We start from the raw sequence: 27,149 nt of genomic DNA, 5'->3' as shown, positions 1-27,149 counted from the left end.
CAGAACAGGTAATTTCTTTTGGCCCCCATTCCATAACCTATAAAGCTCCACCGAGGCAAACTGAACCCTATGAGATAATGGCCATGAAACCCTAAGTGATCGTTCTTCTCCCTAGTCAGACTCCTTCAGTGACCAGGATGGGAGAAAAGAGGGAAATTATGTTCAAAAAGCCATCCATCCTGGTTTAAAAACAAAGCAAAATCCACGGCCATGGAAGACGAGCGCGTCAACTGGGAACAACTGAGTGTGGCCTGGATAGCTGGGATAGCAGGTCGCACTGCACAACTGTTAACTTTTTTTAGTACGATAACGGTGCTGTCCTGGGAGGGGAATGTCCTTCACCTTCGGACATGTGTGTTGAAATATTTAGGGGTAAAGATGACATGATGTCTTCAATTTACAAATAGTTCAAATAACAGGAGGGGAGAGACACAGCAGGTTTACAAGGAAACTGTTTAACAGTCATGGGACCCGGTGCAGGTGACATCGATGCTCCCAGTGCCATCAGTGCGTACGGACATCCCCACAGTGACAGCTGGGAACCGCTGTCCGGCGCGCACACCTCACGGAGGGAGGACAAGTTAGAACCGCCCCCACACAGAGGAGCCTGGCATGAGGTCTGCCCATGTTCATGGACCTCTCACGCTCTTTGACCTGGCAATCAGCACCCCCCCCCTCCACCAGAATGCAGCCTGCAGACACACGTGACCAAGAGCCAGCGCTCTCACGCTCTCACGGTGGAGTGCACCAATCGGAAGGTCCGAGGGTGGGGGACTCGGGAACACATGGTGTCACACCCACCCAAGGGCGCCGCCCTGTGCAATCCTTCCATGGGCCGCAGCTAAAGAAATGATGAGCGGCCCTGGGCTACACTAGGAAGTGAAAAAGGACGCAACAGTGTATCACAGTAAGTTAGCACATGCTATAAAAATAAAACGTCATACCCGTATGTTTTTATCCAGACAGACACCACACACCCCTGCACCGTGTGTGTGTACAGAGTGTCCCTGAAAATGACAAGCGAGGCGTGGATGGCCGGAGGAAAACTGACTTCACTTGACCCCTTTTTGTGCCTTTTGAATTGTGAACCACGTACACATTATCTGCTCAAAAGCTAAATTAATGACAAGTGAAACTGAACCAAACAAAAAAAAATGCTCAGCAGGTCAACGGAAGACAGGTGCCACTATACCTGAGGCAGCCACCCGACCGTCTTCAGGAGCCTTGGGTTTGCCAGTCGCTCGGACAGCAAAGATCCTCCCATCGCTGGTGCGGATGTACGTCCCTAATAAGCGCGAGGAAGACTGTCAGCACACATGTGACATTTCAAGCCCTGGGACACTCTAGGCCTAGGCGCTGCGGGCTGCAAAACAGCTCTCAAGTCAGGGCTCACACCCTCTCAAGACACCTGAAATGAATAGTGGGGTGACCAAGCCCCACAAGCCGAGTGTTGTAGAAACCCATCTGGGTCAGTGCACCAGCTGGCGTTGTTGTGAGAGGCTGCATTTGGCTTCAGTGGAAAAATCGGAAGACTCGCAGCGCATTTGCCCATTTCCTGTGGGTGATTTACAAGCACACCTGCCCACACTGTGCTGGGTGTTCAGCAGTTTTTGACCAAAGGCAGCATGTCCCCCATGCCTCATCCTCCCTGTTCACCTGATCTCTCCCTGAGCAACCTTTTTTTTGTTTCTCTGGATGAAAAGTCTCCTCAAAGGGAAACGTTTTGCCGATGCAGAGGAAGAGAAACAAAAAACAGAAGAAGCACTAAAAGGCATCAAAATTGACAAGTTCAAAACTGTGCATCAAATGGGGAGTATTTGGAAGGTGACCAAACTTTAAACATGTAAGACTAAACACACAATATTTTGTAAATTGTTTTTTGGGGGCCCCCCTTGTATGTTTTAAGTTCGCAGATAAAGACTGACACCACAAATCCTAGGCACCCCACTCTTGGAGTGTAATAAAGGCAGAGACCCAGGTCCATGCTCTTTTTCTCTCTCTACCCATGACCTCCGTGCGAGGCCCTTAAGCATCACACTTACCGTCCAGGCCCTTGAGTACTAAGCCTGTATTTGCCAAGCTCCCCGGTGGCTGCTGTGCATTGCAACCATAACACCCACAAGTGCCAGTGCAGACACAGCCCTGGCTCTGGGGAAATGTCTGTGGGGGTCCCCACGGCAGCACCGGCTCAGGTGCGTCGGGCATTCCTAGCTGATAGCATCACTATCGACAGGCTAAGACCGACACAGAACACAGCGTCTATTCAAACCCACCCCAAGCTCTCCATAAAAGCAACGTCAAATACAGGAACGTGGGGACCCTAACTCCTTTCCTCTAAGCCACTGACATACCCTTTGGGCCCATCCCCACTCCACTACGGTCCTGGAATGTCGCTTTCGCATGCTTCCCCCACGTGTGGCCCTCCTATAGGGTGACCCCTCCCCGCGAGCAGCGACGGGGGCGCTCACCTTTCGTCCCCCGGATGATATGGATGCTCTCGCCGGCGTGGATTCTCGCCTGCACGTCTGTGGAGCTGTTGAGTCCGGGAATAACAATATCTAGTGAAGACACAGACCCCAGATTTAGATTCCGTGGGGCCTGACGGAAGCAGGGGAACCAGAGTTCACATCCGCCCGCCCCTCAGTAGTTTCTGGAAAGCCTCTCACGGAGCAAAGGGAGGACTCGAGGAAGGTGAAGCAGGCAGGTCCTCCCTCTCCCAGCCGTCTAAATGAAGAATACCATGAAAATAAGAAACTTTCTAGAAATCTGATCATCTTTCTGGTCAATTTCCCCTGAATGAATTGGAAGGTCTTAGCGATTTTGGTTTAGAAAAGTTTTGGTCCAAATGGTTGTTTCCATGTGTTTCTCCCTCCTCCCTGAGCTGCCTGCGTGTGTCTGCTCCACATCACTCCAGGCACAGCGTGGCCTCGCCTTCCTCCCTGCTGCATTGCTCCACACCTAACTACGCAATGAAGAGGGGTCTCCGGAATTGGCAGAGAAGCAGAATTACAAGCTGCTCTTTTTTGTTTTCATTTGCTTCAAAATTCTTTACAATAGATCTGTATTATTTTCATACTCAAAAAAATCAAGGTATTTTCATTAAAATGTATATATCATGAATGGTAAAATGTTTTCCTTCCCAAGGACCCTGGATCACAGGACCAATCACCAGGATGGGTGGGCTATGCCCACCTCCCCCTGCTGGTCTACCACGCTCGGTCCACTTCAGACGCACAAAGGAAGATGCAGGTGATGTTCAGATCTTCTAATGGGGGAGGGAGACAGCCAGTTGTCCTTTAGACTTAGCTGACCCTTCAGTCAGGTGGGACTCCACACACTCACATGTCTCCCGGAAGACTGACCCTGCGTCCCAGCGACACTTCCACATTCTCTGTGCCACCTGGAGCCTGTCCCACCCCCCATACTCAGGAAGACCCAGTCCCATGTTATTATTATGAAGGTTATTTCATTCGAGTGCAAATTGCTCAAGGTCAGGGACTTCTGTCTTCGCTGTTTTTACCTACCACGCCAATGTAGTAAGGTCTGGGATACATGAGATATTTAATGAAGAATGAAATTCCCGAATGAGCAAAGTGACCTGGAAAGGGTCAGCCCCCACGGCCGTGAGGCCAGGCGTTCCCAACCTGTGGTGGTGACCACCTTCTGCACCAGGACTCCCGCACGCTGCAGGTAGTTGATGGGGAAGTTCATGGCTGGGTTCGTGCCGGCGGCGCAGGCCACACTGCCTCCCAGCGGGACGTGCCGCGGCATCATGGGGATGGGGGTGGACTGCACAGGACGCACACTGGCCACAGGCTTCTCGTCGCCCTTCAGGGCTGGCTGCCTGTGGGGAAAAGGAAGTGCACTCAGCAGGTTTGGCAGGATGGTCGCCCTTCCCTCCCTGCAGAGTCCGCAGCCCCCTTCAGACGCCCCTTTCTCCAGTCTCAGGGGCCGCCCCAAGGAGCGTCAGAAAAGCCTACAGCATACGGTCAACTCAAAGACGATGACGCAGGGCTGAGACAGAGAGGCAGTCAGTGTGGGGTGACGCCTCTCAGAGTCCAAGGAGAGTCAAAGGTCAGTGGAACGACCCCTCTGTGGGTGGGAGGTGACATCTGTCCCTCCAGACTGGCAGTCCACACACAGCAGGAGTTAGTCCTTGGCGTTAGGGAGAGGCAGAGACGCAGCATGGGGGGACAGGCGCTTCAGAGCACAGGGCACGCCAACGTGGAGACGGGTGGGTGGCATTTCCCACTCCCCCAAGGAGGAAGGCCGCAGGACGCCACATGTTCATGTGAGCTTGGAAGGTCACCTGTCCAACCTTAACCGTCTTTACTCTCTGAAATCTCAAGTATCAGTAAGTAACACAGACAGCTCTCTCCTCTGCGTTGCTTTTCAGGGGGCTCCTCCTGGGGCTGGCCTCCAGAGCACCCCGCTAGTCACAGCCACCACAAAAGCAGCAGCCAAAGCTGGGCGTCAGCAGCCGGGTGTCTGACTGGCACGTGCCCGGGCAGCCGGAGCGCTGGCTGTGCACGCCGCCACGTGACCCAGGCCAGCGACGCAGCCTCCCGCCTCACCTTCCTCTGTCTGGGCATTGGTACCGTGAGAAAGCTGCCCGATTTGAGATTTTTGAAATTCAGCTCCGTCTATAAGCTTCCTGAAATCTGCGCCTTTGGTCTTTAGAACTAGGAAACCGACCTCTCTGGACTGGCATGCTCTGCCTCGTCAGACTGAAGAGCGCTTCGGGCAGCCCCCGGGCCCTGGGTGCTCCCACGTTCCCAGGCAGGTCAGACAGCACAGCAAGGTCACCAGGCCGGGGGTGCAACCCCGCGGTGCCCACCCGCCCAGGTGTCAGCGGGGCTTTGCCCAGGACCAGTCAGAAGGGTGACGGGAACCCAGTCCCAGCCCTATGCCCCGCAGGCCCCCTTCGCGCACCCAGGCGGGGTACGGAGTTGCCGGGGCTGTGGAACGTGCGGCTGGTCAAACGCCAGCAGCGGCTGGGCCCCAGCAGACATGTCCTCACCGCCTGGCCTGTTCGCCTTGGCGTCCCCTCCACGCGGCTTTTCCCCCACCGGGTTCAGGCTTAGCCCTTTCCTCCGCTACACGGAAAGCCCAGAGCAGCGAAGAAAGGAGAAAAGGCCAAGAGAGAACCGTCACAGGCAACAGTCCCTTGGAAAATGACACAGAAATACAGTCTGAAGGCTTGAAAGAGTGACTTTCTCCTCAAAGCATCTTGTACATAAAAGGGACAAACTTACTCACCAAAAATGAGTCTCATATAAAGTATCAAATGGTTTCAGTTCCTCTAAAACTTCATTTGGCAAGTTTTTTTTCACATGTACTCTTCATAAGAAAAAAAATTTTTAAACCTATCCCACTCAAAATAATTATCTTTATTTCAAGATAATTAAACAAGTTAAAAGATGAAACTACCAATCAAGCAGTCAGTCTGGTGTTATGAGGTACTCGGTCTTAAAAATGAAAAAAAAAAAAAATTAAGCACAGTTAACTGTTGGTAATTTTTTTTAACAAAGAACCTCTCTCTGCACCCAGCCATTGGCTTCCGTACTGTGCACATGCTGAGCAGTTCTAGAAGCTGTGCTCAGGAAAAAGGTTCTTCACTCAGGATGGCGACACGGCCGCAGAATGAACTCCCATGAGGAAGAGCAGAATTCACCGACTGCGATCCAAGACCCGCGGAGACCTGGCGTCCCCCTTGAACTTCAGCGCTAAGTAAGGCCTGGGACCAGGGCGCTACGGATAGGATGCGGCTGTAGAGGGCTGGGCCTCTGTGTTTTGGGAAGCTGTGCCTCCCAGGACCCCAAAAGGACCCTCCTGAGTCATAGAGCCAGCAGCTCACTCCTCCAGCTGGAGGCACTTGAACGCTAGGGCTGCTGAACTACCTGGACGCCTCATCCAGGCGTAGCGCCCGCCAGTTCCCAGCCCCCAAGAGCAAGCCACAGTCGGCCCCTCTGCTTGAACAACGCACCGTGCGGGGGCTGCGCCCCGCCCCCCAGCGACTCACCAGTTCCTCTGACTGAAGGCGGGGATGCTGGTCAGGCTCTGGTCGCTGGCGGGGTAGTACTGCGCGTAGGACGGGCGGGTGTAGGGCACCGACGTGCGCTTGTCGTCCTCGTAGCTTTTCTTCGCGGCCTTTTTCTCCGCCTTGGTCAGCTTGTGATCCTTCCGGTTAAGGAGCAGTGACTCGTGCTCAAAAGGCTCCTGGGGACACAGGAGGGTGTTGATTTAATTACCGGTCTTTGTGCCAACGTAACGGACACGCAAGGAGCCTGACTTTGATATCAAGAAAGGGCGGGCTGTCCCCAGCACCAGCAGAGAGCCGACTCACAGACGCACGGTGGGTTTACTGTCCTTCTGTCAAGAGGACAATTCCCAGGTCTAACCTGGCACCAGCTTTGGACAACCCAAGTCTGCTTTCCAGACCAAAAGGAGGGGAGAGTTCAGAGAATTAACAGACTACAGTTTTAAAAGGTCCCATTTCTGTTTCTGCCAGGAAAACACACTGGCCAAACTATTCCACTAGGGGTGGGGGCTGCACGAGGCAAGGCGAAGACCCCGTGGAGTTCAAGCTGCGCGCGTGGAACAGAAGTTCTGATGGAGAAAGCAAGCCTGCCAGACACTGCCCCCGCTGGCAACTCTCGGACGGGGACGCATGTGCGCCAGGTCCTTGCCTTGGTGATGAGGTGGGGGTACTTCAGACAGGCAAATTGCAGGACGGGCTCCTTGATCCCCTTTACGTTCAAAGATGTTTGGGGATCTGGCTCCTTTTCAACAAAGTGCAGCAGGTTCTCCACCTCCTTCCGGGTGAAATTCAGCATTGGATTGAGGTCGTCCACCACCCGATCTAGGGAAGGGCGATGAGGGAAGAAAGCCGGTCAGTACCAGGCAAGGACTGCAAGGCACAGCTACAACGCTCTGCATTAATCGTCACTGATACCTGACCCCCCTCAGGCCATTCCATACCCAAAAGTCAAAGGCCAGTCTGAGGCCTTGGAGAAACGGAAATATCGGGCTCGGCTCTTATCACTAAATCCACCTTCAGCAAGCCGAGGTCAAGCCCTGTAAGCAATCTTCAGACTCAGGAGATGGGAGGAACTGCTGGCTTTGCCCCTCCCCCTCCCCCTCGATACATTAAGGATGGCAGCCGACATAAATGTGTCTCTTCCGAGCCTGGAAGATGGCCCACCTGACATGCCCTGCTTGGAAATCTGACGGTCATAGATCTTCTTTTCGAGCGTGAAGTCCGCCACAAGGCGGTAGATGTGACAGGGCTTTTTCTGGCCGTAACGGTATACCCGACACACTGCCTGGGCATCGTGGCACGGGTTCCAGGAAGCGTCAAACACCACCACTCGGTTGGCACCGATCAGGTTCACGCCCAAGCACCCGGCCCTTTAAAACACAAACCACCAATCACAGAGCCTTTAGCTTTAAAGACGGTTTTCAGATCAGTGTTAACCCTCGGGGACCCCGCCCCCAACATTGTCCTCTTGGTCCTTAGCACAGCCTCTGGCGGGCTCTGCTCTCCTGCCAACGAATAGGGAGGGGAGGCCCTGCATGTCCCGAGGGGCATGCCCACCAGCGCAGTAGGGAGCCCACTCTCCACCCTGCTGCTGAGTGGGAGGCCGCCCAGCGAGGGGCCCTGTGGGCTCCTCAGGAGAATGACCGGGGTACACCCAGGAGCGGGCATTCTGAGGGCGGAAGGCAGCACAGACGTCGGGCTGCTGCGCACAGCAGACAGGGCCGTTGGCCTTTCACTGTCACGCCGCGCTTCCTGCTTTCCAAGGCACTCCCACGCTCATCGCACCGTCAAGCCTCGGAACACGCCGAGAGACGATCGCATCCTTGCTGGTATTAATGAAGGTCTCAGAGGGCTTACAACACCCTTACAACACACTTCCTGTTGGTCTCCCCTCTTGGTCTTCAAAAACAAGTTATAAACTTGAGACAAGTTCTTCTGGTGGAAACTGGACGGTCCTTTAGGGTCCCGGCCCGCGGGGCCAACTGCCCTAACCGGAGCGCCTGGCCCGCCCCTCAGGGCCACTCACCTCGTGGAGAGAAGGAACAGCCAGGTGGTGAGGTTGCTGGGGTCATTGAACTGGTTGATGAGCCGCTCCCTCTCAAAGGCAGGGGTGCTGCCGTCCAGCCCTAGGGCAGAAGGAAAACCACAGAGACGGGCAGCTGAGGGCGGGGCGCACAGAGAGTCACCAGGCAAGTGTGTTTTAAAAACAAACCACGGTCTGCCAGGAGACCCAGGGCTCCATAATTTAGAAATACCCCCAGGTGACCCTCACGTTTCTCCCTTTAGTGTCTTGGGTCAGTCCTAAGGCCAAGGTCTCTAGACATTAGAGAGCCTAAGAGTCACCCTCAATACGGATGCTGGGTGGACACTGGCCCAGCGGCCTCTCTGCCTCAGCCCTACGGCTCCCGGCAAGTACAGCGGACCATGGAGTGTGACTTTGATACGGATGCTGTCCCTCCGCCAGAAGCTGCACTGTTAACAGCTCCTGAGGCTATAAGGAGACCTCAAGGAACAGACACACGCAGTGGGTTGAGACAGGAATGAGAAGGGGGGCGTTCAAAAGGAGGAAAAGGACGCCCCGCATGGAGAGCGGAACTGCCGTAGTTAGGAGAAGCGCTGGGCCCGCTGGCTGGTATCGGAGGCGCGCCCAGTCGGCGCCCCAAGCCACCTTCCAGCCCGAGTTCTCCGCAATTCCAAGCCCAGGGCAGCACTGACTCCCCAGACAAGCCCGGAGCCCACGCAGCTCCAGGCTAGGCGCTGTGCCGGGGTCTCCCCCTGCCGCCTGCACCTCCGGCGCGCCCCCACAAGGGTGATGTCCCACCCACCTCCCGGGGGACGCCCTTGGCTGTCGTGGCTGAGTGGGTGCCATGGAGTGAACAGAAGCCAGGTGCTGCCACACACCCTGCCAGGCACCGACCGCCCCTGGACACAGAGCATTACCTGGCCCAAGGGAAGGGCCTGGGCTCGACATTTCTAAACCCTTTCTTTTTCATTTCCACACTTTTCAGGAACCTTTCCATACATTTCTTTTCAATTACCATGCCCCCCACGTAGCTTTAACACCACAGATACACTGCATAACTATGTGCATATTTGTGCTTTATACTTCAAACAGTTAAGATTTTCCTCTCCCTCAAGAACCAATTCTCACCCCTCGAGGGAGGCTACCTGCCCCACAGAGAACGCATGGCCCAGACCTGTGTTCACTCTACTCCTTCCCTGGGGATGACCGTGGCCACACTGGTTCTGTATCTCTCAGGTTCTCCCCGTTTTGGCCAAGTCTAGTGCCTGCTCTGCCTCCTCCAGGAAGCCTTCTCCTGCCACCCTCACCAGGGCGATCCTGTCCTCCTAGCACCCCAGTTAGCCCTACAGGGTCAGCGCTACTCGGTATCCGTCCGAGCTGCCCCGCCTCAGAGGAAGAGGAGGCCTGTGCCGCCTCCAGGTGCTGCTCGCGTCCCCTAAGCGCGTCGGGCCCTGAGACAGCGCCTCACACGCAGCTGCCCGCCCTCAGCGCCTCTGCTCCTTCGAGAGTCACGGACGTGCCCATGCGTTTGACGGAGCAGAAGGGAAAACTAGAGAGAAGGGGAGGAAGCCCTTCAGCAGACCTTGCCGAGGCCCCCGGAACAAAGCGGCAATGAACTCACGGAAGTAGCTGACGTTGCGAACCCACTTCTGTGCTCCCGGGCCCTCAGCACCAGGTGGACAGGGCACTTCTCGCTTCCCTAGGAACTCCTCGATGAGAGCCAAGGTGGAGAGGCTCTGGCTGGAAAGGGACATCTGGTTGGGAAGGCTCCCAGGCTCAAGGGAATCTTGTTCCCCAATGGGCCCACAATTGTGTGCAGCCTTCTGGCAGTGGGAGCTCCCACAGTCTACTCCCCACGAGAAGGAACCCCACAAAGAACCACCAAGGGCATTCTCTCTGGCTCATAATGGGAGCAGAGCCGTTGACACAATTATTACCGCCACCCTGCTAAAAATCTCTCTACTATGACTTTCTCAACTGGGAAATTCTGGGGTTTAGCTCAGTGCTAGTGACACCAGCATTGAAAGCACACACTGCATGAATATGTATTAGAGCCAACGACAGGCCACAGGCAACACTGTGGGTCTCGTGGAGAGAACCAGAAGCACTCGGCTGCTTCCAGCTATGCGGAGCCCGTCTCCTCCGAAGGAGCCGTAAAACCAGGGGGCTCTCCCCAAGTCAGAGCCACTGCTGTCCTCACTGATGTGAGACACGTGGGGGCCTCACTGCGCGGCCTTCGGACCAGGCTGCTGCCCCTTAGCTCTCACGGGAGCATGATCTGGCTGGAACAAAGGAGAAGCAACCTACTGCTTATGTCTGTCTCCCTGAGGATTCAGGCCCTAATGGGACTCACAGCTCCGGCCAGACTGAGACTGTGACTCGGGAACAGGTCGCATTGTTTACTTGGCCTTACATACAAAGCTTAACTATTAAAAATCAAAAAAGAAAAGGACAAGAGGGAACGAAGCAGATTCGACCAAGGGTCAGCAAATGTATTCTGTAAAGGGCCAGACGATAAATATTTTAGGCTTTGCAGACCACATACAGTCTCTGCTGCATTTTCTTTTTCTTTTTTTAAAAAACGCTTTTAAAATGTAACAACAAGCTCTCAGGCTGTACAATAACAGGCCGCAGGCCAGATCTGGCCTGGGGCCACAACGTGAAGGATTAGACTACAATCTGCAATGTTAGCCTATGGTTTCAGATTGTTAGCTGCAGAGAACAGCCCTGGACACAGAAATGCCAAGAAAAAGACAAAACGCAAGGCCCCCCAGAAGCACCGGGCTACAGGGGCAGGGGGAGGGGCTGTGTGACCCCGATGTCTCGCTCTGCGGGGCCTGTGTCACTACTGCCAGAGAAGCACACTGTCATTCGGGAGCTTCTCTTCTACCTGAACACGAGGATCTTGTCTCCAAGTTTCACACTTTCCTCAATCAGGTGGAAAAGCAGTACCATCTTGGGAGAGTTCTCCAGGACTCCAGTCTGGTAATTAGTCAAAAGGTCCTTGGCCTGCAAGAGAGGGAGGAGGCAGCTGGAGCAGGCCCACGGCCAGGCCACTAGAAACCAGATGCTCTCCTTCCGTGGCAGCAGCTCGTGGGCAACCTCTGTGGCCTTCCGGACAGCCCTCACCCTCTCCGCACGTAGGCTTTACACCAGCCCCGTCCAGCACTGGTTCACGGCCACAGAAGATGTGCATCACTCACCCATTCATACGTGACAACGTTGTTGCTTCGCTCCTGGAAAGGGCTGAAGCCCACCCCTTGCAGGAACTTGGCATTGGCGGCTTCTCCCATCGCGGAGGCCAAGGCGCTGTCCTCCCCCTTGATTTTTGCTCCCTGTGACGGGCAGCGGGCACTGGTCCCCGCGGAGCTGAGCTCTTCCACGTCCAGGTCCTGCTCATTGGCCAGGTTCTCCTTCTGAAGGGCTTCATACAGCACGTCGGGGTGATTCCAGATCTGAGGGCCGGGTTGGCGGGAAGGTGGCACAGGGCAGAGAATGACGTAAGGTGTCCTGAGTCCGGAACCGTGCACCGGCTCCATCTCACCCCGCCCACAGCACCCCGAAATTGAGAGTATCCCAACCCCTCGTGGCCACAGAGCCCGCACGGTCGTCCCCACTGTGACTCTGATCGCTATGACACGGGGCCGGGAGCGCTCACACCGGGGCACACCGTGCGGGCGGGACAGAAGCAGGAGTCTGCGCCACGGGCCGCTCATTCCCATCCGCATTCGGTAAGAATGCCCGTTTGTCGGCGTGGCCGCAGGCATCAACTGTACGGAACACGGCCAACGTCTCCCTACGGACAAATGTCTCTGATTCTAGGTGACCAAACATAAGTCATTTCAGGCACTCCTGGCAGGAGATGAATTCCCAGGGAGGGGACGGGGACAGGGACAGGTGGGACAGGGGCGCTGGCACTGCAGACCCTCTAGGACGTGTCTGCTTTAGATTCCTAGCCCTGGTGTCCAGGGCTGTGGCTACAAAAGAATCATTTTGAAACTCCATCTGTCCCCAGACACCTCCTCAGCTCACTTCTTAAAGCAGTGGTTAACCAGAAATAAAGCCCAACAGGACGGCTGAGAGCTGTCAGAGAAATGGGTCCCTCATGAGGCGACAGGGAGCACTTGGCCAGATCAGACAAGTCAGTGCCCTTCAACCTGTTCACGGGGCTCGGTGCTAAAGATGCCTGGGCCTTGCTGTCCCCCAACCATGTGCAGCATTATCAGGGTGAAAAAGATCTCAATCTGACTAAATACAGGAACAACAGAAGGTACCGCTAACGACTTGCATAAGCTCTGTAATTCTTGAATCCCGACCATGGGAAGAGGCAAAAACACTGCCCCAAATGTTCTGCCATCCCCCCTCTTCCAAGTGAAACAATCAGTGAGAAAGGAGGCGGTCTCTCCCGTTTGCTGTGCCGGGTTGTGCGGCTGAGCTGCGCACCCCCAGGGGCACCACCGGCACTCCCAGCTGTGCGGTGGGAAGCCAGCACGTCGCCCCCCAAAGCCCCAGTCCCCCAGTGCGGAGGTGGCCCCTCTGCTGTTATTCTGCCCGTATCACGGCCTCCCAGCAGGAGTGACTCCACAGAACGAGGTGCCCCCCTGGGCCGTCTCTCCACACACCTTGCAGCACACACAGAAAGCCTTGAGGGGGTTCAGCCCCAGCCAGCCGCTGCTGCCGCAGTCCCGGAAGCGGTCCATGAACTGCGTGTACAGATCCCGCTGGATCCTGGAGAGCCGCACCAGGATCACGTTTTCCTCCTTGGCAGGCAGGTGAGTCCTCAGCACAGTGTGGCCTCTCCTACAAACGCAGAAAGCAGAATTGACAAGGCAGTGTGGTCAGGAGGGACCAAGAGCAGGAGAGGCAGAGCCTGCCTTTCTGCCACACCTACCCCTGGGGAGCTCACACCAGCCTTGCAATAGGACTGGTTTAGCACCCATCAAGAAGAAACGCATTTTAGGCACAAAAGCTAAGGCAGGAGGCAGGGATCTGCCCCAGGATCTAACCCTAGTTCAGGAAACACGAGACAGCTGGAGACCAGTGACGACCCCGCACCCCGAGAGGCCGACATGGCCGAGGCTGCCCAGCAGAGCTGCCTGCCCCTCTGCCCCGAGTCAGCAGATAAGGCAGGCAACCATGGTAACTACGGACTGACTTTTTTTAAGAAACATTTTAGAGAGGGGAAGGGAGGGAGAAAGAAAGGGAGAGAAACATCGAACGACTGTCTGGTTGTCTCTCGCGCACCCCCATCCAGGGACCCGGCCTGCAACCCAGGCACGTGCCGTGATGGGGAGTCAGACCGGCGACCTTTCGGTCCGCAGGCCGCGTCAGTCACTGAGCCGCACCAGCCAGGGCCTGAGTGACTTTTGGGAGAAGCAACCCCAGGCCAGACTTGCAGAGGACTGAAACAGCGGGCAGCACCCTCTGCTGGCTACTCAGGAGACGCTACTGGGCGAAAGGAGGCCCGACGCCTGCCACACTCGGAAGGGCCGCCCGCCCCGGGGAGGACGGCTCACCGCTGCACGAAGCCCTCCAGGAGGCTGTGCAGCACGTGGCTCCGGTAGCGCATGAGGCGCACGTCCTGGGGCGTGCTGTCGACGCACTGCCCGTTCAGGATGGGGCGTTCGAACATGTTGCTGAACTCCTGCCGGGTGCCAAGGAAGTCGGGGCGCACGAAGTCCACCATGCACCAGTACTCGATGAGGTTGTTCTGCAGGGGGTACCCGGTCAGCACCACCCGGCGGCGAGAGCGGATGTTCTTGAGGGCCTGGGAGGTGCTGGCCTGGCAGTTCTTGATGCGGTGCCCCTCGTCGCAGATGACCACATCGGGGCCGGGGCGGCACAAGGCCCTCTCAAACTCTGGGGAGGGAAGAGGACCCGGGGTCAGAGGGCGGGGGGCCCGCTCTTAGCCCTCACTGTGAGAAGTGGGGGTGCGCCCTGGAGGAGACGGGAGAGGTGAAGGGAGCGGAAAAGCGCGTCAGCCCCCAGTGGCGGGAGGGCGCAGGCCGTCCCAGCTCCTGTGTGACGCGGGAGCCCGGCCTGCTGGCTCGTGGGGTAAACATCTCTCCCCTCCGCCGACTGCTCTGGCGAAAGTGAAGCCGACGGGCATTCCTAGGGCGCAGGCCGGCTGGGCAGCAGCGAGCACGTGAGTCTGGGCGAAATGGACAGAAGCCACCCAGACACCCGCGCTGGCTCTCTCCCCTGTCAGCCTCCCGGTGCCCTCCGAGGGCTGCGGGGCGCTAGCTAAGGGGCACGGTCTTCCTGGACTTCCTCCCCAGTCCACTGACAGGCGAACTCCTCCCTCCTCCACGACAGAAGCAAAGCCACACCAAACGTGACCTCAGGAGGCAGAGACATAAAACGGGACAGCCTGGACCCCAAGAAAACCTTCTTCCCTCAATGGGCAAAGGCCCTTAGAAGAGCGGGCAGAACTATGGAAAACGGGGATGCGCTTCTGTGTTGTAAATTCACGAATGGCGTTATCGCCACTCAGTGTATCAGTGACTGAAGGGCGTCGTCAGTGTCTTCTCGCTGCTGTCCCGGAACCGCTCCAGGGGACGCAAAGGCCGCAGTTACTCTCCCGGCTGCTCCGTGAGGGAAACGAGGGGGGCGGGGGTCTCCTCGAGCCCGGCTGTGGCCCGGCCTGACCACAAGTCACTGCCCCCGAGAGCCAGAAGCACCGGCCCACTGACGCCGGGGACCAGGCGTTCCGGGCCAGGACGCCACAGCTCGCATCGGTCACGCGTCACGCTGGACGGGCGCGGCGGCCGACACCAATTCCCTCCTCCTGAGGCGCCCCACAGGGTGCCCAGGCCCGGCCGCCCACCTCTCCGAAACTCCTGCTGTCGGTCCTCCTCATCCAGATCAATGATGACCGGGTGAGAACGTTTCTTGGCTTTCTTCGGTCTACCTGTGGCAAAGGATTTCTTCAGGGTGAGGAGTCTGTACATTTCGTACCCCATCAGCAGCACCCCACCCTCCGACACCCAATCAGCCATCACTTTAGCACGAGCTGCCATTGTCCTGCAAGAGTGAACAGAGAGAAGATGTTATAGCCCCCGCTGCTTGCCAGGAGAGCTCCTCACAAGCACAGCTGTGCTGCTGCACGCTCAGCATCCCCACGGCCACAGCCTTCGTGTGGCAGCACTGCTGCCGAGGACTGTCCCGCCTCCTGGGGACACTGATGGCACTGAGGACGCAAAACACAGAGCTCCAACGGCAAGTGTCAAGCAAAACTGACAGCCTCCTTGGATGCACACACCTGACTACGGTATCTGAGGAAGAATTTCAAGTTATTCTCATAATAAACAGAAGGCGCTAAAGGCCATGGCTACAGCCTGCACTCGGGCCGCTCAGGCCCCGGTGCACGAAGATTCAAGGACAAGCAGGGAGCCCAGATGGCCCTCGGCACGGTCCCTCTGCTCAGGAGCAGCTGAGCCCTGGCTGTACTTCCCTGACCGCACGAGGCCTAACAGTCCTGAACCCTGAGGAAGAGCAGGTGGCCAGCCACCTGCGGGGCCACTCACAGTCTCCTCACTTGGACGTGTGTGACCAAGTCACACAAGAGGTGGCCTCTGCAGTCACGCCACTAAGAGAAAAGGGAAGCCTGAACAGCAGGACTAGACCAAGAGAGGCCTTTAGATTTTTAGAAATCAGGTTGAATATATGGAGTAGAAATACAAATAATTTTATTTAAATCTAAAACAAAAAAAGGTTTGCACCTTTCAAAGTTTGGAAGTTGTACCATCAGAGGTCAACTGTGGGTCGGTGCTTAAAAGAAGAGACTGATGAGCTGCTAAGAAAAGAGAAATGTAAAAGGTAAAAAGTCTGAAGATGGAAAGTTTCATTTTATCATGTTGAATTTTTTAAAAAAAATTACTGATTTTAGAGACAGGAAGGGGGTAGGGAGAGGGAGAGAGAGGCAGAGAGAGACAGAGACATCTATTTTCCGTTCCACTTATTTATGCATCAGTGGTTGATTCTTCTATGTGCCCTGACCAGGGATCGAACCCCAACCCTGGCGGATAGGGACAACGTTCTAACTAACCGAGCTACCTGACCAGAGCCTATCGTACTGAGTTTTATTACTATACAACTGGGAAAATGTGACCCTGCACACAGATTTTTCAGGATGTAAAAGCATCCTCAAGCCCAGCACAAGACGTTTCCCAGGCTGCGTAACTCAGCTTCACTGGAAAGCTAGGTAGAGAAAAAATGAGTCTCAAGAAGAGAGCGGGGTACATCAAGAAACCCAAAGGGATCTGGGAGGACAGGGCACATACCCAAATAGATAGTTCTGGCACCCCGATCCCGGGAGGAAGTCTAAAAGGAAAGGGGCAGAGCAGAGGGCAGGCCACCTACTTGTGCTCATCATTCAAGATGTGAACTTTAAAAAACCGAGGCTGGACTTCTTCAGGCTTGTTGTCCGCTGGCAGGGCCTCGGGAGCCGGGAGCCACATGTTGAACTCCGCCAGCCAGTTCTGCAGAGTGTTAACCTGTTGGAAAGCCCAGCCCAGAAGAGACTCTCAGGAGCCAGCTCAGAGCCGCACGCGCCCAGCCTGTCCGTGCCCAGGACGGCATTCCCCGGAGCCCTTCAGAGGGCCGGCTGCGGGGGGCCTCCCCGGACTCTCACCGGCACAATGGCGAGGACCGTTCTGGCAGGCGTGTGGCGGAAGAGGACGTCGATGAAGGAGATCACTTGCAGAGTTTTCCCCAAACCCATGCTGTGGGCCAGGATACAGCCAAAGCCACTGCTGGTCTTGAACCTCTCCAAGGACTCCACCAGGTTGTCATACAGGAACCGGATGCCTCCGATCTGACCAGAGCACACAGAGACAGGCGTCGGCGCGCGGGGAGACCAGGGCCCCGGCCCCCTCACTCTGGGATCAGCCGGGACTAGGCAGGAGAGCAGACGCTACGGCAGGCAGCTGGTGCGGGCAGCTACAGAAACCGCCCTGACCCCTGGCCCCTGGCTGCTGACAGGCGCCTTGGAGAAAAGACAGAGAACTACTCGCCTGGCCCAGCGGCCCGGCCCAGGCAGGAAGCAGCAGCCAGCGCCCGACAGGCCCCCCGCCGCCGTGGCCTGGCTGCCCTGGCTGCTCACCCCAGGCGGCCCACTCCTCCGGGGGCCGGTCTTACTGCGCCTGCGCGGAGTCAGCCTGTGTCTCTATGGAGCTGCCACTCACTGGCCCCGCTTCCAGGCTCCGGGACAACACAAACGACTCTGCTCCCCCTACCAGAGGGTCCCCCAGACTTCCTGCTCTCACTCCCACAACCTCCAGACCAAAGCTCTGCCCTCCAGAAGCATCTCACAGAAGGAGGCTCTAGATTACTGAGCCACCAGCCCCAGTGCACCCCCACGGCAGGCAGCCCAAGGCCGTCCTGCCCCGTGCAGCGGGGGTCCCCAGGCCTTCCCAGCAGCAGCTGCTCGTGGGACCAAACAGGGACCCACAGGCTGTGGGGCCGACGGGCACCAGCAGCGCTGCCCACGGCTGGGAAGCCGGCAGGGCACAAGGAGGGTCCGCAGTACCTGATGAGGCTTCACGGCCCGAGCCAGCTGCGGGGCCAGGAAGACGTTCTCCTCCTCCGGGGGGTGGTTCAGGTTCACGAGGACTCGCCCCAGAGCATCGCGCTGGTTGAGGACGTCGTTCACGTGCGTGCCGCCCTTCTCCTCTTCCTCGTCCTCCTCGCTGACAGACTCGCTGCTGTCCACGATGTGCAGGGTGTCCTCCTCTCCGGAGCTCAGCTCAATCACCTCTGAGACAGACAACAAGACAAGACAAAGCCAAGGGAGCAGAGGTGACCGACTGTCCGTTGTCACAGCACAAGAGCACAAAACAAACGCAGACCTCGCTGTCCCCCATAAACATTTGTCCCTCTCAGCTTCAAGTTAAGCTGAGGGAAACCCTTACACCTATCAAGAAGACCCAGGGGCATTTGTCACAGTCAGACCTCAAGGCGACTGAGGAGGGACTGTACCCTTTTCTATCAAAGACAGCTAAGCTCTCGGGGCGAGCCCCGGTCAGGCGGGAGGAGAGGCACCTCTGGCTTGCTCTTACCATCTCGACTGCTTTGTTCATCCTCGCTGCCACTGCTACTGTCCAGACAAATGACTTCCTGGGCCAAGACCCGAGGAGGCAGCTGGGGACCGTCACTCGCTCTTAAGACAAGTTCCTCTAGGAGAAGAAGGACGGAAGGGATTGTCAGATCACACGTGGCACAGCTCCTTCTCAAATACTTCGCCACCCCCTCCTCGCTGCCCTCGCCGGGACCGCCCCGAGGGGAGAAGCAGAGGGCGTCTCACAGACGCAGCCCCCCTTCCAAGCTCCCTTTGCCCCACCGGTTTCTGCTTCCTAACATCCACCTGACCCCTAGAAATGGTCCCAACGCTGCGGCACGGTAAGACCCAAAGTTAAGGGGGAAAATCTAGGGAAGACCAATTTTTAAATGCGATTCCTCTGAGCGCGTGGCACCAAGAAGCGGAGTGAGTCGGAGGGTTCCTGAGAGGTCACAACCTCACCCCAGATCTATCCTGGACCACCGCGCACGACAGCCGAGGGCCTTTCCCGCCACGTCCACAGCTTACCGGGAAGGAACTCCAAGGGGACAGCGGGGATGGGGGCTGCGTAGTCCTTCCTCTGTTGCTCCAGGCGCTTCCTTCTTTCCAGCTCTTCCTGCTGTGCTGCTTTGGTGACAGGCTCCAACTGGTCCTCGCGGAGCAGCTTCCTAAACGGTGGGAGGAAAGCACTGGGTTCACCTGAGACGTGGGCGATGCGAGGTCACAGCAGAGGGAAGTCATCGCCGCTGAGCCCCGAGAGGCGAGGACAGCTCCCCCCGCCCCAGCCCCCACCCCCCAGCCCGGAGCCCAGCTCACCGTATGTTTCTCCTCATGTGGGAGGGCTTCTGAGCACGCTTCTTCTTGGGGTCCTCGGAGGCTAGGCTCTTGCCCGGGGGGCGCCTGAGCGGCTCGGGAGGCTCAGACTGGGATGAGGTAGTTGAAGCGCACCGCGGCGGCCGCTGCCCGTCCTCCCCCAGCGGGGCGCGCTCGGTGCCACACATGTCCTCCGGGGAGGGCTCTGGAGAGACAAGGGGCAAGGTGGCAGGGGCGCGCGTTTCGGGGGGAAATGAGTTCCAAGGCCAGACACACGGGGGTGCAAACTTCAGCTCAGCAGCTCGCTCGCTGGTGATCTGGGGCACGTCACTCACAGCCCTCTGGGCCTCCGGGGACTTGTCTGTGCCATGAGGACAGTGACGCCCACACCTCAGAGCCACGGTGAGGACTGGACAGAGCCCCTGCCCGGCCCCGAGCCGGCCCACAGAACAGTGACAGCCAACAGTCTTGCTATCACTTTGTGATTACAGTAAGGAAGCTGCATGGCCTCTGACGGCTCAGAAGGGGACAGCTGGGTCCCAAACGCAGCTCACACTCACCGTGTGACCCCAAGCAGGTCTCATCTGCCTGCCAACGAGGAGGACGCTCCTCCTTCAGGGGCTTAAAGTTCACTCCTTCAACTCCCCAGCCTTTAACGAGGGCTCACAACACGGCAGCGTGCTGTAGACGTTCCCAGGAATATTTACACGCCTCCTTCCATTGGAGACATTTGTTTTCTAGACAATCTGATTAAAAAATGGGCAGAGGAGCTGAACAGACATTTCTCCAGAGGACACACAGATGGCCAATAAACATAGGAAAGATGGTCGGCGTCACTCATCATCAGAGAGATGCAAATTAAAACCACAATGCGATACCATCTCTCACCTGTCAGAATGGTCATCATAAATCCATCAACCAAGTGCTGGCGAGGGTGCGGAGAAGGAGGAACCCTCATGCACTGCTGGGAGGAATGCGGCTGGTACAGCCACTGCGGAAAGCAGTATGCAGGTTCCTCAGAAAGTTAACAACAAAACTACTTTATGACCCAGGAAATCCCACCTCTGGGTATTTACTCAAAGAAATCCAAAAGCCCTGGGTTTACTGCCGTCTTATTCATGGTGCCCAAGATGTGGAGTCAACCTGAGTGTCCACCCATAGTCGGCTAGGGAAAGACGTGGAGCAGACAGACGTTGGAATATTACTCAGCCATAAAAAAGCATGCAATCGTGCCATTTGTGACAACACGGATGGACCGAGAGGGTATTATGCTACGTGAAATAAGCCAGACAAAGACAAATACCACAGAATTTCACTTTCGTGTGGAATCTGAAAAACAACATAAATGAACAAACAAAACTGAAACAAACTCATAGATCCAGACAACAAACTGACAGCTGCCAGATGGGAGGGGTTTAGGTGAAAAGGTGAAGGGATGAAGAAGTACAAACTGACAGAAGACAGTCACGGGGATGTGAAGTGCAGCGGCGGGGGTACAGTAATGACACCCCATGTGGGGTCAGACGGACACCAGACCTACTGGGGGAGCCACGGCGCAAGTATATCAACGTCTAACCGCCATGCTGTGCACCCGAGACTAACAGAATATTGAATGTCAACTGTAATTTTAAGTTTTTCAAAGTTTTAAAATAATAAAGTGAACTATTTTTTAAAAGAATGACACGTACGAACGGCATTTTGAGACACCACAAACACCCCACCTGAGAGCGGAGACCACTTCCTCGTTCCGAACCTCACCACGGGACTGCCACCACCGAACAGCCACGGTGGCCTCGCCACACCCGCTTGCAGTTCAGCCTGACACTCGTCTGAGCCCCCACTAGGCCCCGGGCCCCGGGCCGAAGCACAGTGAGGTGGCCCACGTGGGGGAAGCTCGGCACAGCGCGGGGAGTGCCCGGCAGCATCTGGGGAAGGGACACCTGACCGGCCTTGCTTGGGGCTGGGTATGAGGGTGCGTCCTTGGGCTTAATCTAATAGGGCAGGTCGGCGCCAGCTAGAAAAGGAGGAAAGAGAGAACATTCTGAGCAGCTATAGGAACATAAGCAAAAGGAAGAGACTCTAAACGAGGTAGAACGATTAGGAAAATACATGCAGTTCAACGTGCGCTTATTCAAAACGAGTAAGCAAGGCAGCAGGCGGGGGGCTTCCAACCCAACAACCACTTCCCTGTCTCTTCTCAGGAACCCCCCTCTCCAAGGCAGACGGAGGTGCAGACCCAGGGTCCTTCCTAGAAGCCAGCACAGAGGCCGACCCCTGTCCCAGGGAGGACTACTTCCAAGGCCTCTTCTTCCTGCACCTCCGTTTCACTGCTTCTGCCTGGGCGTTGGGGGCAGGCTGATGGGGCCACTGTAGGAGTGGGGGAGGGGGGGGCCCGGCGGGCGTGGACACATGTGCACGCATGCACACACTCGCCAGCTCACCCAGGGCGAGCCACTCCTCTGCAGCAGCACTGGAAGCACGTTCCCTGGCCGTCGTACTGAGAGACCACTGAAGGTCTCAGGTAGGTAACCTTTGCTTCTGAAGGGCACAGGGGAACAGCCAAGGGAGGCGCCAGACAGGAGTGCTCAGGATGGGCACTGTGATGCCAGTCACATGGGTGAGAGGCGGAACGGCCCAGTGCTCTCTGCTCCCACCGGGTCCCCTGCAGGCCATTTGCAGAAGGCCCCCCCAGAGATGGCAGAGTCTGGGGTAGCAAGAAGCTCGCGGGCGTGTCCTGGCGGCTGAAGACGCGAGGTGCCGAGGAGAACCAAGAGGGAAGCCCCACAGGGGGGGCACAGGTCAGGCAAACTGCCCTCCCACACACTGCCGCCTGGGGCACCCTGAGAGAGCTCAGCAACCTCAGTTTTCCTTAAGAACGGGCCTCCCGACCCTCCAAACAGTTAATACTCCCATGGCATTGTCACCTAACACTGCTGTCCCCTTCCGCCTATCTCACAGCCCTAAAAAGCGAGGCCATCATATCCCTCTTCCCAAAGGAACAGGTGTCTGGACAGCAGTCTCCCTAAGAGGGGACATTCCCTGCCAAATGGCCACATGCACCACACGGCACCTCGGCCTACGCACCAGTTACCCTGGGGGCTGGGCTGGCACTCTTCAGCCTGGTGTATTGCTAGGTCCTCTGAACTGGTTTTGATAATGACCTTTGCTGTTCTCCTGGGCTTAAGGCCTTTTGTTTTGTTTCTACTTCACAAGCGAATTTATTGAGTAACTGCTAGAAGGAACAGCTAGAGGCGAGGCTGTCAGAGAGCAGGTAGGTAAGACCAAATCAGATTGTGGAGGGCAGGCCTCGAATGCTGGGCCAAGGGGTCTGAACTTGATCTGCGGGGCAGGGGGAACTTGCGGCTAACTGTGCTATTTCTTCCTTCTGGTTTTGCCCTGCAGAGTGAGCTGTTCCTGGGAAGAGAAAGGGCAGAACCTGGTCGCCTGGCAGTATCCCAGACAAACTCACTATGAAACGTTCCAATCTGTGAGGTCTGGCTGTGAATTCCTATCTGGCACAGGGCGGACTGTGGCCACGCACGGTAGCAACTTAAGAATGATCCCACAGAGCGTATGCAATTCTCACGCACACTCAGTTCAGACTCAGGCTTCCCCTTTCCTTCACAAAGAGGACACAGGTCTAAACCAGCTCCTTACCACCCAGCGTTCTTGACTGAATCCTCAGTTTCTGGGTTCAACACTGCAGTCTGCTTGTTAGAGAGCTTCAGTTGACGGATGTGCTAACACGGAAAGCTGGCTGTCACAGAAATCAGCGTTGTAAGTGCTTCACTGCTGCCTCACGATGCTGATGGACTGTCTGGTTTCTGCTAGAATTATGCCACACCTTAAACCATTCTTAATGATAAAACTGGTATTTCAAAATTTCTATAACTAATTTTTCCCTAAATCAAAATGTAACTTTTCACTACATGCTCCTTTGTACTTTGTGAATATCAAACCATGTGACTCTACTATCTAATCAAAATAATGGTTTCAAGAACTAGCCCTCCCCCAAAGTCTAGATTTTAACTCACCAAGAGCCACTAAAGAAAAAAGAGAAAAGGTTCAACAAGGAGGTAACGAGACATGTCCTTTGTTAGGCAACAAAGGGAAATGAGTGTCTGCATGATTTAGAAGTCAGTAACCATTACCACCCAAGTTCAGATCATCGAATCAGATCTGGCTGCAAATATGGCCCTGAGCCGTAACCACCAGAGCTCGATCAACACCAAGGAACACTTCCATAAGCTCCTCAGGCGTGAGTTATGAATGTCACCAAGACAAATATGACCAGGCAAGTGAGCGGCTTGGGGAGAAGAGCCCTGCATGTCATTCAGCGGGTGTACAGGTACACACACTCAGGGCCCTCTCCCCGGCTGCCCCATCCCTTCCTCCTCCATCCCACCCGCATAAACAGAGATCTCCGTTGCACCGCGCGCCTCCCACGCGCCAGCCACCACAGGATGAGGGCGCCACAGCCAGTGACGCATGGGTGCCGGAGCCGTGAAACCCGAGTCTGAACACACCCTGCCGTCTCACCCAGGGTGCAAAGATACAGGGACAAAGGACGACGTGAAACTTGGCGACGAGACCGCAGGGAAGCAATCAGCGCGATCTAGAAGGCGCAGAACTACCGGACAAGGAAACCCTGTTCTTCTCAGGCTGCAAGGAGGCAAGAACATGACAAAGAGGCAGGGAAAGCATACGAGTAAACACTAAAGAGATTTAAAGGCAAATCAGCTCCATGTGGGCCTTGTAGGAATTTTAATAACAGTAGAAGTAATTTGTAAAAGATAATGAGGGGTTATCTGGATGTTTTATAAGAAATTATTGAGTTAAAAGACTTAGGTGTCATAACGAACACTAATGAGCTCTAACTGACCGGTGGTGGCCGGCCGTACACTGAGTCAGGGGAAGACGACATCAGGGTAAGTGGCATTACTAGAAGGAAAAAGGAGTGTCTCATAATGACCAAAGGGTCAATATACAAAGAGGGAATGGCAATACCTAATCGGTATGCATACGACACCTTAGCTTTAAAATACACTAAAACTGACAAAAGTATAAGGAGAAATACAAAAGTCTACAACCACAGTGAGAAACAAACTTACCTCTTTCAATAACTAATCAGAGCCAACAGACAAAACAAACAAACAGGAAGGCTATATTAAGAACCAAATGAAATAATTAACAAACCTGAACTAACATAGTTAGAATATGCAACGTTATATTTGGGGAACATCTGGGGCTTTTCACAAATTAGTACTAAAAAAATTTTAAAAAGGCATAAAAACTGGACTTCCGGTCAAGATGGTGGCATAGGCAGACCTGGCTCACTTCTGCACAACCACATCAAAATTACAACTCTAATACAGAACCACCATCACTCAGAGCTGTCAGAAATTGAGTTGAATAGAAGTCTGAGAGCTGCAGAAGTCAACCGCATCCATCCAGACTGGTAGGAGAGGCGCAGATGCGGAGCCAGGCTGGTCCCTCACCCACGTGTGGTGGGTAAATATTCGGGAGGGACATCTCGGGAGTGAGGAGTCCCAGCCCCACACCAGGTCCCCAAGCCCAGGGTTCCAGGGCCAGGAAGATAAGTCCCCACACCTTCTGGCTGCAAAAACCAGCAGGGATTGAGTTGGTGGAAGAAATTGCTGGAACCCCAAGCGTTCCTCTTAAGAACCCACACACGGACTCACCTGCTCAGACTCACTCCCTCTGAACTCCAGCACTGGGGTAGCAGCTTGAAAGGCCCCAGAGGTGCACAGGGAGGAACTGAAGTGTCTGGCATCAAGGCGAGCAGAGGCCATTGTCCCTTTTATGAACCCTCCCCCCACAAAGCTGGCAAACGGGTGCCATATCTGAGACTCCATCAACCTGGCTAACACTCTTTGACCCACCCTGGAGATCCCCAGAGACTCTGCCCCACCCAACTTACGGGCCCACCCAAGTTGCTTCTCCATATGAATGGCTGGTCTTGGCTCCTGCTTCACAACTTCCTAAATCCTCTCAAACAAGCAACAGCCGGCCTCAGTGAGCCCCAGGCCCGGCACTAGCAGCAGCCAGCCTAGATTCACAGCTTGACTTCGCCTGGGAATCTTGAAGCCCAGCACAGGTAGCAGCCATCTCAGATGGCTTTATAGCTCAGGCAGGGTGCCCCAGGCAGAGCACAGGTGGGGGCTGACCTTGGCCTGCATCACCCAGGAAACCCCAGGGTCAGCACACCCAGTGGACAGCTACAGACCACATCGGAGCACCAGCACCCTGCCCCTGCACAGCTGGTCCTCCATGGAGGGCGGAGGGTGGTGGTCAGTGGTCACGGCCAGTCCTTGCAGCTGACTGGCCTGGGTAAATCCCTCCTATTGATCTGCTAATAGCAACCAAGGCTCAGCTACAAGAGGAGGGTATACCCGGCCCACACAAAGGGTGCACCTCGTGTACCCAACTTGAATGACAGGGGAGGCTGTGTCACTGGACCCTACAGGACAACTGCTACATGAGGCCACTCTACCAAGACAGTGAGTCATAACAGCTCTACCTAATACACAGAAACAAACACAGGGAGGCTGCCAAGATGAGGAGACAAAGAAACACTGCCCAAATGAAAGAACAGATCAAAACTCCAGAAGAAGAGCTAAACGAAATGGAGATAAATGATCTGTAAGATACAGAGTTCAAAACACTGGTTATAAGGACACCCAAGGAACCTAGTGAGGACCTCGGCAGCATAAAAAGATCCAGTCAGAAACTAAGGATACACTAATTGAAATAAAGAACAATTTACAGAGAAACAAAAGGAGAGTGGATGAAGCCGAGAATAAACATAACAAAGCAAAAAACAACCAATCAGAACAACAAGAAGAAAAAATGATCTAAGGAGCCTCTTCCGCGCACTCTCTCTGGAGGCAGAAGCAACGCGGAGGAGTCGGGTCTTTCCGAGAGAGTAGCTACCACCACCACCACAAGCCTCCTCAACAAGCCCAAGAGTGAGGTGACCCCGGAGGAGCTGCCGAAGCGGGAGGAGGAGGAGTTTAACACAGGCCCACTCTGTGCTCACGCAGTCGGGGAAGAACGACACCCAGGTGCTCATCAACTGTCCCAGCAACGAGAAGCTCCTGGGCCGTGTGAAGGCTTTTGACAGGCAGGCACTGCAACATGGCGCTAGAAAATGTGAAGGAGATGTGGACTGAGGACCCTCAGAGTGGCCAAGGCAAACAGATGTCCAAGCCAGTCAACAGGAACCACTCCATCTCCAAGATGCTCCTGTGCAGGGATCCGGTCATCGTGGTCCTGCGGAACCTGCCCATCGCTGACAAGTAGGGGCTTCCTCCCTGCCGTCAGGAGTCGCTCCCCAGTCCTGCAAAGACTTGACCTTTGACATGAGAACAATAGAATCCTGTGTTTTTTCTAGTAAAAAAAAAAGAAGGAAAAAAAAAAAGGATCTAAGAAAATGAGGACAGTGTAAGAAGCTTCTGGGACAACTTCAGGAAATCCAACATTTGCCTCATAGGGGTGCCAGAAGGAGAAGAGAAAGAGCAAAAAATTAGAAATCTGTTTGAAAAAATAATGAAAGAAAACTTCCCTAATTTGGTGAAGGAAATAGATGTGCAAGTCCAGGAAGCACAAAGAGTCCCAAACATGATGGATGCAAAGAGGCCCACTGCAAGACACATCTTAATTAAAATGTTAAAGGTTAAAGATAAAGAGAGGATCTTAACAGCAGCAAGAGAAAAGCAGAGAGTTACCTACAGGGGAATTCCCATAAGGCTGTCGGCTGATTTCTGAAAAGAAACTTTGCAGGCAAGAAGGGACTGGCAAGACATATTCAAAGTCATGAAAAGCAGGGACCTACAGCCAAGACTGCTCTACCCAGCAAAGCTATCATTTAGAGTGGAAGGGCAGATAAAGTGCTTCCCAGACAAGAAAAAACTAAAGGAGTTCATCATCACCAAGCCATTAGTCTATGAAATGTTAAATTTATTTAAGAAAAAGAAGATCAAAACTATGAACAATAAAATGGCAAAAAATACAAATCTATCAACAATTGAATATAAAAAGCAAACTAAGCAAACAGAAGAACAGAGACAGAATCATGGATACAAAGAGCATTTTGATGGCTGCCAGATGGGAGGGGGTGTGGGGGATGGGCGAAGAGGTGAGGGGACTAAGTACAAACAGGTAGTTACAGAACAGCCATGGGGATGTAAAGTACA

The 27,149-nt window shown here is 55.1% G+C and overlaps 1 protein-coding gene and 1 pseudogene across 1 annotated transcript in view; one reads left to right on the top strand and one right to left on the bottom strand.

The window, feature by feature from the left end:
* The window catches only part of RAD54L2 (RAD54 like 2), a 69,095-nt gene that overhangs the window by 1,344 nt on the left and 40,602 nt on the right, over positions 1 to 27,149 (bottom strand). Inside the window, exons 3-21 of the mRNA XM_090284836.1 lie at positions 18,937 to 19,138; positions 18,649 to 18,788; positions 18,122 to 18,238; positions 17,593 to 17,819; positions 16,696 to 16,878; positions 16,425 to 16,558; positions 14,890 to 15,086; positions 13,580 to 13,922; positions 12,686 to 12,863; positions 11,267 to 11,518; positions 10,954 to 11,072; positions 9,685 to 9,803; positions 8,067 to 8,166; positions 7,205 to 7,410; positions 6,690 to 6,862; positions 6,023 to 6,219; positions 3,645 to 3,844; positions 2,469 to 2,558; positions 1,193 to 1,285 (exon numbers count right to left, since the gene is read on the bottom strand). Coding sequence (XP_090140962.1) covers positions 1,193 to 1,285; positions 2,469 to 2,558; positions 3,645 to 3,844; positions 6,023 to 6,219; positions 6,690 to 6,862; positions 7,205 to 7,410; positions 8,067 to 8,166; positions 9,685 to 9,803; positions 10,954 to 11,072; positions 11,267 to 11,518; positions 12,686 to 12,863; positions 13,580 to 13,922; positions 14,890 to 15,086; positions 16,425 to 16,558; positions 16,696 to 16,878; positions 17,593 to 17,819; positions 18,122 to 18,238; positions 18,649 to 18,788; positions 18,937 to 19,138 — 3,270 coding nt within the window. The remainder of the gene's footprint in view (positions 1 to 1,192; positions 1,286 to 2,468; positions 2,559 to 3,644; positions 3,845 to 6,022; positions 6,220 to 6,689; positions 6,863 to 7,204; positions 7,411 to 8,066; positions 8,167 to 9,684; positions 9,804 to 10,953; positions 11,073 to 11,266; positions 11,519 to 12,685; positions 12,864 to 13,579; positions 13,923 to 14,889; positions 15,087 to 16,424; positions 16,559 to 16,695; positions 16,879 to 17,592; positions 17,820 to 18,121; positions 18,239 to 18,648; positions 18,789 to 18,936; positions 19,139 to 27,149) is intronic.
* Positions 23,125 to 26,256, top strand: LOC150005507 (small nuclear ribonucleoprotein Sm D2 pseudogene; annotated as a pseudogene).

Source organism: Furipterus horrens, unplaced genomic scaffold (genome assembly GCF_987537825.1).
Source record: "Furipterus horrens unplaced genomic scaffold, mFurHor1.1.pri manual_scaffold_7, whole genome shotgun sequence".
Lineage (NCBI taxonomy): Eukaryota > Metazoa > Chordata > Mammalia > Chiroptera > Furipteridae > Furipterus > Furipterus horrens.
The sequence above is the reverse complement of the archived record's forward strand: the minus strand, read 5'-3'. Positions and strand labels throughout refer to the sequence as shown.